This window comes from Xyrauchen texanus, chromosome 18 (assembly GCF_025860055.1).
Source record: "Xyrauchen texanus isolate HMW12.3.18 chromosome 18, RBS_HiC_50CHRs, whole genome shotgun sequence".
NCBI lineage: Eukaryota > Metazoa > Chordata > Actinopteri > Cypriniformes > Catostomidae > Xyrauchen > Xyrauchen texanus.
Genome location: NC_068293.1, coordinates 15275966 through 15289237, shown reverse-complemented (window position 1 = coordinate 15289237; position 13272 = coordinate 15275966). Strand labels below are relative to the sequence as shown.

Here is a 13272-nt window from a genome sequence, read left to right as displayed (position 1 = left end):
CAAGTATAATTAAGAGAACATATGTCATGAATAAAAAAGAAACTCATATAGCCAAAGCAGGTAGAGAAGATGGCAATAGGAGACAGGAAGTTTTATAGGTGGAAAATCTAGCAACATCTAATAAAAATGACCAATATATGGGGCATCAATCGGTGTCCTCAGATTATACATCATTTCAGCAAATGAGACATAGTGTGAATGACAGGTGATTTTACATGGCCAAGTGAGACAGGGTCTGTGTGTTTGAGGGTGAAAGAGTGAGCGAGAGATAGGGCAGAGGCTCCCTGTTTTCAGGCCCCCTCTGTAGATTCTCTTCTTTCATCTGTGCACCTGTTTCTCATTTCCTGGTTAGGCATGTGAGGGCTGCACAGCTCGCCACACAGGGTCATCCAGCACAGCTGTCAGAATTCATCAGGAGATGATCACTTCGCCTTACACCAAGAAAATAGAGCAGCCCCATATGCTCTTAAAGGTGATGTGTGTAATGTGGCACCAAAAAGGACTGCAACACAATGGTTGAGCCAATGTTGTTATGGCTGGCCATGTGAGGCCACTCAAACAGATTACAATTCCCTTTGATGCCACTTTCTGAATGTTAAAGTGTACTTTCTCCAGTCCCTGTTTGATATGACAAGACAATTAAAAAGAAGCCTTTTGTAGGTTGATTTCCCTAAAACTATAAATGTTGTGACTGTCAGCATCATGATCAGTCTAATATAGCAACATTGGCTCAACTGATCGCATTAGTTTTGGGCGGGACTCTTTTTATATGACCAATGTTAGATGGAGGAAGTATAGAGCAAATCTAAAGTCACTATTTGTGCACTTCTGTTTGTGCAAACAAACTTTTTCATACAAAAATACTTTTTCATAAAAGTACTGATAAAAAAGTTCAAATCTGAACATCTGCTTTCTTCTTAATTGAAAAACTGCCCCAACCTATGCTCATTACATTTAACACTTTTGTGTCTCTCTCTTGCACACACACACACACATACACACCCTTGCCTTTACACACGTTAAAGCAATTAACACAGCAGCAGCCGTCTCTACGCATTTGTCCCCTCAATGTTGCCCTGAGGCCCCTGTTTCATCCTCCACCCCTCCACTCTCGTCCCTCGCCTGGCTTCACTACCTCCCCACAAAGCCCTTTCTCAATTCAGGTCCTATTGGAGTTCATCACCCTCCACCCATCTGCACCATGCAACCCAACTCAATTTCCCTCTGCCCATCACTCCAGCTCCACATGTCTGGCCTCAGCTTTGATCACTGATCCACCACTATGGGACTGTGATGGGTGTAGAGGTCTGGATCTCTCTCCCTGGTTTGCAAAGAGACCTCAGCGCACTTCTGAGCCCAGCTGCTTCCTCTGCCTGCAGGATGATGGAAACGAGCTGGATCAGAGTGTTCCATGCATCAGTCAGGAGCACCGTCTCTGATTTGCTTATTACAATGCTTTGTGAAATGATGTCTCCCATGGCTATTGCATCATGGAACTTCTAAATGCTTTGCACACCAGAGAATATGAATTGGAGTCGATTGTAGTGATAAATGTGCCATGAATCTATTGCTGTAAATAATACTGTGTTTTAGTCATTATTGAAATTGATTTGGTCCATCGTGTAATGTGAAATGTTGATTACATGTATTACACAATTATAAATTGTGGTTGTAAGTAAGATTATCCACAGTTTTCCTAGCCAAACAATCGGCGGCGGCATGGTGATTCTGATTGCCACTGGACTGTTTTCATGTTGGCCATGGCCACCAAACTGGCCACCCCACTCGCAAAAAACAACTAAAATGACTGTTCCAGATGGAGAGCAACAGCCATTTTAAGTGTTAGTAAGTTGGAGTTCAAACTCAACTTGTGCAGTCGTTAAGTAGTTAATGATATCAACGTAACTAATATCGCTTTATGTTATCTACCTATTACTTAAATCTTGACAGGTGAGGCACTGTCAAAAGAAATTAATTTGCAATTGGCACTCTGGAGAAACATGATTTTTTATTTGGCAATTTTTTACAGATTTAACATGCTAAACATCACATTCACTGCTAAGAACAAATGGTGATGTAAGTGAAAACACTGGAGACCATAAAACAAAAAAACAGGCTTCCATTATGAATCGTGAAACACTTTAGTGTTTAGGAAAAAGTACTGACAAAAATAGCTGTGTAATAAAAACAAAAAATTATTGTTATGCTGATTTGTGTATCACAGTGCTAGCTTACAAACATGCTAACACCAAACTGGAATCCATTGTGAGCATAATCTCCAATGTGCTTTGCATGAGGAGCACAATTTGTATTGCACACAGGGTTGCTGCCTATGTGGGGCATTCGAAATCAGTTAATTATGAGGTTCAGTTTTGGTAAGAATTCCATCTTAGATTGCAAGTATTTAGCATGCCAAAAACTGTATGCCAATGGAGTAGTATGCCTGAATACTCAGTACACATAAAAGAGTAAGCGAGAAATACCTGGATAACCTACTGTTTACTGGTTGGATTTAAAAGAAAGGCGGTGAACTGCAAGTCGGACAGCACTTTTCAACTATAAGTGCTATGTATACCAAGAAAGTTGTTCCTTGTGCTAAAACGGTGCTTGTTGAACAAAACGCAGATTATTTTAGCAGTTGTTGTTATTACATCATTTATTAGAGTCACAGGTCAAGACATAGGTCACCGGATTACGTATGCCTGAAATCTATACATACAACCCGCGAGCAAACCTAAAAGAATTTACTTTTTTCCTGGCCTAGAAGTGCATCCATCGTCGAATACATTTCATAATATGACAGTATGATTTCAGACACGGGGTAGGTTTTTATTATCACAGTTAAAATTAAAACTAAAACTCTTTTTTTTGTTTTTTTGTTGTGAGTTTGTGGGTGTCTTGGTCACTGCTGTCATGTCTGGGCTCTGCTGTCTAGAAGCTCTGTAATAAACAACAGCTGTTTCTTTTATGGACAATGTGCAATCTCTCCTGTTTTGCTTCCAAATCACTTCACCTACTCAGTGCACCATTCATCTAGCCTTCACCTACTCAGTGGACCTTATCTCTAATTATGAATGAAAAAAGAACTGTTTCTGTTTTTAGATAAGAAGACTAACAAAGACCTCCAGTAACCACCAATGAAAGAGCACAGGTTGGCTTTAGTGTTGGTTAAAGGTGCCCTTTTTATGTATGTTGTCTTGGACAGGGGCGCAAATACAATATGCAATATATGCAACACAAATGGGGACCAATGAAAGAGGGCACTTTGTGGAAACCCCCCTGGTTGGACTAAAAGGAAAGAGTTTACCAATGCTGATTTTGCATACCCACCTGTAAATGGGTAGTTACACCCCTGGACTTGGACTTACACTGACACCTTGTGTGGATGCAGTCATGCAAATGCAATAGTTTTCTGTTAAATATGCCATTGTAGAAATTCACTATTCACAGTCAGCCATGATTAATTTAACCCATGTGTGAAAGTGTCCAATAACAAACCAATTACTGAGATAAAGCAACTAGTATTCAGCTGGCGTTGTGATCCTAACATGGCAGAGTAAATGAGGGGACGCTCTTCATGTAGAATAAAACAGCTTTTATGAGGTTACTTATATTACTGGAGTCTTCATCTAATGTACGTGCTCATGATTTTATACATATGTTTCAAAACAGCTATTAAATTATTTGGGAGTAAAACTTTCTTTGATGAAGAAAAACAATTACTGAGCACACCTTTAAGTGTTTTAAATTGATTCACTCAATGTCATTGGTTCAAGTCTTTGTCAGTTTGGACCACAGTCAGTGCATTCATTACTGCAGTTCATTTAGTTATTAATGCCGAAACACTTTGAACACACATTCTGTTCCCAACACAGAAGAACAACGCGGCACAGGAGACCAGCTGCAGATAAGCCCCATTACAGTGGCTGTATTAGAACCACATGCTGGGGGTATAAAGGAGCTTGAAAAGCTGTGGGATAGCATAACAACAGTATGCAGTAAATGACTCAATGACTGTATAGTGGCAGAAGAGCGGCCTCACCCACAGCATGAAGCAGAAAATGATGTGACATTGATGAGTGTATTTAAAATGGCATGAAGGGTCTTCTGACCATTTCAGATGTCCACAGCACCCTTGTGTTCACGTTATATTCACTTTGGTGTAATTCCAAATGTTTTAGCCAAGTCATACTCACAGAGAAATCGTACTTAATTGTACAAGTTGGGTTGTAGGCTACGAATTCGTACAAGTTTTACAACAGCCAATCAGGTGACTCTCCTGTTCATAACGAGCTTTGTGGGTGCACACGCAAACACCGTTAACATCCCCATTCACTCTCTCTCACACACACACACACACACAACACTTCTTAACACAAGGAAAATAGCGTCAACACGTACCGAACACAGAACACGCACACATATTATATTTGGTTTACGTTATGTTTATTGTTAGTTTAGTAAGTTAATTTTGTTGTTGTTATAACTGTTTGTCTAGCGTGTCATGACTTGTCTGTTCATCTGTGTTATCCGGGTCTGCAGCGCCATCAGTCAAACGGGGCATCTTCTTCTTGCTGTTTTACGGCGGTTTGCAAACCCATTGGTGCATTACCGCCACCAAACGGTGCGTCAGCAGGCGGGCGGCTAAAGAGATGCCTGATCCGTTCGGCGCGTGCGCGTTGGGGCTGCAGCCGGTTAATCCGTTGTGTTATTGATGCAAACATTTATAACTGATATAACTGATATTGGAGAATAATGAGATGTATACAGATTTAAAATGTCTGTCATTATTATATGTATGCTTTTGCAAGAATGTGGCTTCAAAATGCATGTTTTAATTACCTGATGGGTGGTATGATCCGAAGTGGGCAGGGCCTTGGATGACAAAAAGCGCTCCGTTCGCTGAGACGGATATAGGGATGGGCGATACCACTTATTTTCTTTCTGATCCGATACCAAGTACTTTTAGGCCAGTGTCGCCGATATCGATATCAATACCAATACTGATACCTCTAATAAATTGAATTTTTAAGAATTATTTGGATGAAATTAGTAACTTCAAATATTACTTACATTTGTATATATATTTATAGACTTAAATAGACAATTGTTAGGCTCCTTTTTTTACCCTTTAAAAATGTGTAAGTATAAGCATCATATAAAACCACAAAATTAACCATAGATATTATTATATGGTTACTATTACTAAAACCAAGTTACAATATGAATACTACAGTAATGCTGTAGCAAAACCATACTTAATTGTATTAAACCTCGGTTACTGCCGAAAACAAAAAAAATATATGCGAGTGAAGCATCTGTGTTCTGCAACTGCTTTTGGGTCCTTGAATAACGTATAACGTGCAAGTAAGGGCAGCCGGTGGACTTTCTGGTGCCCTCCTATGGTAAGATGGTGCCCCCCTAGGGAGTTGGTGCCCTACGCATACCGTAGTAAGTGTGTAGGGAGCGGCAGTGTTGGAATAACTCCAGATGCTGTTTTTCTGATATTACCTTAAAAATAATGCTCCCTCTTTGAACGAGCACTATTACTGAAAGGGTGAGCATTGTCTGCTGGTGTATTTTAGCATTTCTGTGCATCAAGATAAATAATAAGAAAAAAAATTGTTCCAGAAGAAAAAAATTGTTCCAGTGCCATGCAACAATTCTCTAATATAATTATTCTTTTCCACTTCGAAGCTTATGAGATACTTTAATATTCATGTTATCTAAATAATAAGATGACCAGTTAAAAAAAACGTCAGAATTGATATTTTTGTGAGGATCGATATTCTTGGAAGTAGGCCCTATTGATATTTTAGTATCTTGTGTATTCTCGTGAGCCTTGATGTGGAAGGAACTCAGTGTGTACACAGAAGCATATCAAAGTTGGAATTATTTTAATGTATATATATATATATTTTTTTTTTTTTTTTTTTTGTTTAAATTATTTACTTACCTTTCTTTTATTCCTTTATGTATATACATGTTTTATGTTGTAAATAGTTCCGTGTCCTTTCGACTTTTCACTGAGCACTGAAATAAACACAATTGCACTTACGTGCTACTGTGGACTGAGCCATAATTTTCTAAGAACTGGAACTCATGTTCTATTACATATGATTTAATAAGAAATAGCCACCTCGTACAAATTTGTACAACTTTTTATGAGATTGGTTGATATTGCATTCAGCTACATTGGGATCTACAGTATAGAACAAGAAGTCATATGGTCTTTGAATAATTGAAATAATAATTATTATTATTTTCTTACAGAGGGAGGTTCTAATTAACTTATACAGGCATTTCTTAAAAGACTTGTTGTATAAACACTTGGCAATGTGTGTGGAATATTCCTAAATTTTCCATCAAATGCTTGTATTGTTAAATCAATGCTGAATTAACTAATTTCCCCCCATGTCTCCATAGAGCACAGATGCAGGAGTCAAACAAGGCCCAACACATGTTGAAAGTGACAGACAAACTTGACTAATTGGTCCAAACAGAGCGAGTGACCATCTGATGGGAGCACTTACAGAACCAGGACAGATGTGTTACAATGTTCAACTTACAAGCCCCCACCCCCCTTCTCTCTCTCACTTCAGCACTCCCCTTTCTTCTCCCAACATTTCGTGTTTGTGTTTATGACCACACACACTTAAATGTAGGGCCAAGTTCCACAGGGCAAAGTTTTGCGTTTTATATAGAAAACACTAAAAGTGAAAACAAGCAGAGATCACGAACGAGAGGTTGAGGAAGAGATGTGGAGGGTGTGCGTGTGAGAGTCTGTGCTCCTGCAGGTGTCCTGCAGAGATATCGTATACCTGCCAATCCTTCGCTGTTTTTTTAATACTGCTCGTGTTTTATCCTCCCCAAACCCAAGACTTTCTTTTCTTTTTTTACTGTTTTATGTTGCTTGCTGTTGACCTTTTTCCCCTTCAAACCAATTTTTATGTAATATTATGGTTTTTAATAATGTGGTTGTCTAAGGCTTGTTTTGTGAGTTTCCTTAATGGTAACTTGAGCCAAAACTGTCTGAGGTAATTTAGAAGCCATGACATTGGTAGGTCAGTGTATTATGTGAAGTATATGTAGAATATGTAGAAGTTTAATTTCCCCATTTCAAGTGAGGTGCTGTTGCCTCTTGACCTACCAAATCACAGTGGAGTAACTGTCACTACTTGAACCACTGCAGAATAAATAGTCCATGGTCAACTTCCATGTGAAGGAGATTCCAGCAAATATGATTAAACCAGTAATGTTCTTGTGCCCTCTTCTGGTTAGGGGAGCACATTGTTTTTCCACACCAAACTCTCACACATTCTTAAGCCAATTTGAAGACAATCCAAGTCTCACAATTTTGACACTTTGCTCCATTTTATTGACCATACCATGCTATTTATAGTAAGATAAATATAGGCTAGTTTTATTCAACGACTCTGTCCTGGATTGTCCTTGCACCATGTGTACAGAGTTTGCACTCTTTTGTGATCACAGGGTCTCTAATGGAATGTGAAGTGTAGAACATGGATGTTAAAAGCACAGAGGGCCTCAGAAACATACAGAATGTGGAGAATGTTGTGAGACTTAGAGAGTCAATATTTCAGTTTCAAAGACAGAAAGAAAAATACTTGCCAAAATATTTTGTGTTTTAAAATATTTTTTTGATCAATGATCATTATAAATGACGTTTTATTCTTGGTGTAATTACACATCTATCTATAATCTTTGAAACTTTAATGTAATGCTAATTATTAAATCTGACTGTAAAATAGGATGTACTTTATGTATACAAAATATGAAGGTTGATATTTGATATTCAACATACCCACTGATATGCATTATTATCTCTCTCTCTCTCTCTCTCTCTCTCTCTCTCTCTGTCTCTCTCTCTCTCTCTCTCTCTCTCTCTCACTCTCTCTCTCTCTCTCTCTCTCTCTCTCTCACTCTCTCTCTCTCTCTCTCACTCTCTCTCTCTCTCTCTCTCTCTCTCTCTCTCTCTCTCTCTCTCTCTCAAAGTGGGTGAATTTACACACGCTATGAAACTATACATTAACGTTGTTATATAGGTTGCTTTTTTTACATAACGCTATATAACCTGTTACGTTTCACATCATATAATCTAGGTCTCTATGTTCTTTACCCCTGACACATACTGTATACTGTATCTGCATGTGATATCTTTGTACAGTTTCTGAACTTAATACCAAATAATCTGTTAATTAAACCCATTGCCATCAATCAATTATCATTGTCTGCCGATTCAACATGCATCACTAATGTTAAAGCACTTCTAATGATGGAGAGATAATTAGAGACTTATCGGAGTCCTCCGCGTTACATAAATCTGTACAGTGAGTCTGTTTTTGACCCTCCGCACGCTCCATCCATACCAAAATAAACTTCACTCGGGTCGTGTCGGGTATGGGCGCGTCTGCTACTGTCCCGTCAAGTTGAGTTGCGAGGTTATTTGCGCATTTACGGACATCAAAATCAGACAGCGGTTCTCTTGTAACTCACTTCATAATGTCACGCTGTTAACGAATAAATGTGCGCAACGGTTTGTTAGTTCAGTTAACTAACCGCATTCGAACTTAACTTCTTTCTGTTTGCTCGAATGGGCGGTTTTAAAGACGAGAATGCTTGAATTGGAAAGATATTGACTTATTCTGGGTTTGCATTTGCGTGCAGATAAGCTCATGTGGGTGTCGGATTTGTGAGAGAGATCTCGCATCATGTGGCTGTTACTTTCGCTTGTGAAGTAGGTTCCGTTGATTTCATGTAGACGCTGAAGTGGCTGTTACAACGCCAGTCTAACATGGATTAAATCATGCTGATGGACGAACAGAGCAGGTGTGTACTCCTTTCTGTTAGTTATTTATTTTTTATAAAGTGTTACTTTCGTTTTAAAAGAATAGTTTACCTAAAATTGAAATTTACTCACCCTCACGCCGTCCTGAACCTGTGGTGTTGTTTTCTTTTTCTGTGCTAATGTTTTCTCGGGGGCTGCAACAGGAGAATTTTTGAAGACTCTTCACAAAGCTGTCAAATTGCATTTAGAATAACACTGATAAACTACTATAAAAGTCTCCATATGACTTGTTTACTGTATCTCAAGTCTTCAGAAGTCTTACCTTAGCTATGTGTAATGAACAGACGGTATTTTGTGTGTTCAATGGAAGAAATAAAAGCATGAGTGAGTAAATATGTGAGTAATGACAGGTATTATTGGGTGTACTATTTATTTAAAGTTCTAGTCACGCATTTGTTAATGTTTGATTGTAAGAACTAATGTTCTCTCATGCATTGCATAATGTTTGTTTATGTTATTAATGAACTAATAAAGTGTTACCTGGAACACACATTGTTCAAATATAATGACTACATTAGATGATGAATAAACAACATTTAAAATGTAATGTGTTCATTCCAGTTCTGGAGGAGAGGAGGGCTCTAGAAAGAAAGGTGTGCTCTATCGATGGCAGGGGTATTCCTGCAGTGTTACCCCAGAGAGATTGGTCCTGTCTAGACCAGTGATTCATGCTGCATTGGGGACGTCACATGGACTTCTGCTGACGGAAGGTCAGAAAAGGTTTTCATTATGTCAGGGCTGTGGGGCTAAAGTCATGTCAACTATTAGAAAAGTAAAGAAGTAAACCTCATTCATGTGATGGCAGTAGTATTTTGACATTTAAATATTTTGTACTACTAATAACAAGATATTGTCATAAAAACAACATCTTTTCTCGTAATAATGATATATTATGTCATATAAACAACATCCTTTCTTGTAATAACATCTTCTGTCATTTTAGTGTTTTATAATAATAATAATAATAATACATTTTATTTAAAGGCGCCTTTCTCGGCACTCAAGGACACCGTACAGGAATACATAAGACATTTAAAAGCACCAAAATTAAATAAACAACAACATTAAAAACAAAAAGAGGTAGAGCAATTGATATCATGTGAGATAGGCATTTTTGAACAGATGTGTTTTGAGTTGCGATTTGAAGTGGAAAAATGAATCGATGTTTCTAAGTTCGGGTGGTAAGGAGTTCCAGAGACGGGGAGCAGAGTGGCTAAATGCTCTGCTCCCCATAGTGGTGAGATGGGCAGGGGGGACAGACAGGTGTATGAAGGAAGAGGATCTAAGGGAGCGGGTGGATGTTGGACCATGGAGAAGATCAGACAGATATGGGGGGGCAAGTTTGTGGATGGCCTTGAATGTTAGCAGAAGGATTTTGTATTGAATACGGAACTGGACCGGGAGCCAGTGAAGCTGTTGAAGAACAGGAGTGATGTGGTGAATAGAGGGGTTCGAAGTTATGATGCGGGCAGCTGAATTCTGGACCAGTTGAAGCTTATGAAGGGATTTGTGAGGGAGGCAGAAAAGGAGAGAGTTGCAGTAGTCCAAATGGGAAGTGACAAGACTATGGACAAGAACGGCGGCAGTGTGTGGTGTAAGGGAGGGGCGAAGGAGAATAATGTTTCGTAAATGGAAGTAGGCAGACTGGGTAATGTTATTGATGTGGGACTGAAAAGATAATGTGGTGTCAAGGATGACACCCAAACTCCTAACCTGGGGGGAGGGTGAAACGGAGGAATTATCAATAGTGAGTGAAAAACTGTCTGTTTTGGATAAATTAGATTTAGTGCCAATGAGGAGAACCTCAGTTTTATCACTGTTTAATTTGAGAAAATTTTGGGAAAAACAGGTTTTTATTTCTGTAATACAATCAGTGAGGGAGGTGGGCGGGGAAGTGAATGAAGGTTTGGTCGAGAGGTAGAGCTGGGTGTCATCAGCATAACAGTGGACTTGAATGTTAAATTTTTGAGCATCTGACAATTAACTTGTATCACATTTTATGTCCCAGCCCACCTGTGCTTAAGAGTATAGTGTAGGCCACTCAGTGGTAAATGAGTCCTATACTTAATACATTTTTATTATTACAAGAAAAAAAATATTTTTATGACATATCCCATTATTACGAGAAAGATGACGTCTTTAAGACATAACTGAGTGAAAACATTGTGTCACCGTAGCATAGAGTTACATGGTCAGATGGCTGTTCCCGGATTCTAATGCATGCTGTATGCAACCTCTGTTAGTGCATCTTATACAGAGATGTGATTTTTGTGTGTTTTTTTTTTTCTTCTCTCAACACTATTCTGACCAAATTTGATTTATATTCATGTGCGACTTTATTTCCGGAAGAAACAGCATTTATTACTTCAAAAGATCAAGGAAAAGTCAGTTTCTCATTCAATGACCCCTTTAATGATTTGGCCTATCAAATATGTTTCTCTTTCAGATGGGGATGTTTATAGTTTTGGTGAGCAGCCATGGAAAGGAGCCAATTCTCAGCCTGTCAACCCTGTTTTAGAGAGCTCCCTGAGCGGTCAGCGTGTGATAGCTGTGTCGGCAGGCAGCTATCATTGTTCTGCTGTAACTGAAGATGGCCTCGTTCACATGTGGGGGGAGAATTCCCATGGCCAGTGTGGCATCTCTGGAATGGACCAGGTACCTAATCCCACTCCTGTTAGTGTGGTGGATGGTGAGAACCATCCTCCACAACTGGTCAGAATCCTGAATGTGGCTTGCGGAGCGCAACACACTCTGGCCTTGTCAGGGAAGCACGAGGTCTGGGCCTGGGGAAGTGGCTGCCAGCTGGGACTTGTCACCAATGTGTTCCCGGTATGGAAACCTCAGAAGGTGGAACACCTAGTGGGAAGATACGTGGTTCAGATAGCATGTGGTGGATTTCATAGTCTGGCTTTGGTTCAGTTTCTTCCTCCCCCTGAGTCCTCTCAGCAGTCTCTGGATAAATGTGGACAGTGCAAACAGAGCCTCTACACTATGACTGACAAGGATGACCATGTTATTATTTCTGATGACCATTACTGCCCACTTGGGGTGGAACTGGCTAATTCTAAACAAGATCTAAGATCAGGACAAAGCTCTCCAGCTCAGACACCACAAAACAAAAACATTGTGTCCGACTTCCAAGTATCCCCATTGACCTTTGAGAACATCTGTGTAGCACTGGAATCCTCAGACAGTTCTCTGCAAAATGATACAAAGCTAGAACATCAACCAGGCCCTGCAGAGCAAGTACCTCTACGACGAACAAAAAGCAATCCATACCCTGATGAGCAGGCTCTAAAAGACTACCTCAAAAGAATTTCAGACCAGACCCTCGCTGAGCAGACCGAGGCCGCCTTAGTGGGATGTTCCCATCCTCCGAGCCGTCAGACATCACTTACATGCCCTTTCAGATCTGACCAAAGTGAAGAGCTTACACTACTTCCTTCTTCACTAGCACTGAGTAGAACTGATGGTAATACACCTGCTGTCAGACAACAAAGTGCATCAAATTCGATTACAGACCAACAGTGTTCTCTCAGTTTATTACCAATAGTGGATTCTACTTCTGATGACACTTCACAGCACTCTAGTGTTGATGGAGGTATTTGTCTCAGTGACCTCGTAATGAGCAGTGGTTGTTCATTTGAGTCCTGTGAGGAGGGCAGAGTAACTGCCAATTCTCTCCAAAGCAAGAAGAGCACGAGTTTGACTGACATCAAGTTAGAGGACAGTGATGCACATGATAGCAGAGAGTCTTTAACTGGCCTTTTCTCTCCAGGTATTTCAAACCTCAAGGCTAATTTGTAAATAATATTAATTATATAAATAGTAATATTCTTAAAATTATGTACATTCATGTGAGATGAAGACTTCAGTCATATCAGTGGTCTAAAAAGGCTGATTTATTCAAATTAGGTCGCCTCATGGGGGCTGACATATAAAGATCATGTGACCAAATTAAACTTTCTTCATTTCCCCCCTTTTATTGGACATTAAATGAGTCATGGCTGACCATAAATATTTCTACAATGGTCACTGTAACTGCAAACAAGCTTTTTCAAAAGGGCAATTCCAAAAATGTATCAATGCACTTTTAAAGAACTGAAACTGTTATTTTGCTTGAGTAAAATGTTTTTTGGCTAAATGCATATTTGAGTTAATAACTTTTTTTTAATATGCTGTCACTCATTTCATTTTAGTTTCACCATCTGACAGTCATGGAACTGACCACATAAGAGCTGTAGTAGGTTCCGTGACAACAACCTCCACCTCTGAATCGAAAAATCTCCTCCCCTCCCTCTGCACTGAGGTGTGGAGTTGGGGGAGGGGCCAGGAAGGTCAACTAGGTCATGGAGACTATTTGCCCAGGTACAATAGAGCCCTCATAAACACAAGGTCTTTTA

The 13272-nt window shown here is 39.5% G+C and overlaps 1 protein-coding gene across 1 annotated transcript in view; it reads left to right on the top strand.

The window, feature by feature from the left end:
• The first annotated feature begins 8762 nt into the window (after positions 1-8762).
• The window catches only part of LOC127658758 (alsin-like), a 29485-nt gene continuing 24975 nt past the window's right edge, over positions 8763-13272 (top strand). The window contains exons 1-4 of the mRNA XM_052148245.1: positions 8763-8850; positions 9431-9579; positions 11316-12647; positions 13069-13237. Coding sequence (XP_052004205.1) covers positions 8828-8850; positions 9431-9579; positions 11316-12647; positions 13069-13237 — 1673 coding nt within the window. The 5' untranslated portion in view covers positions 8763-8827. The remainder of the gene's footprint in view (positions 8851-9430; positions 9580-11315; positions 12648-13068; positions 13238-13272) is intronic.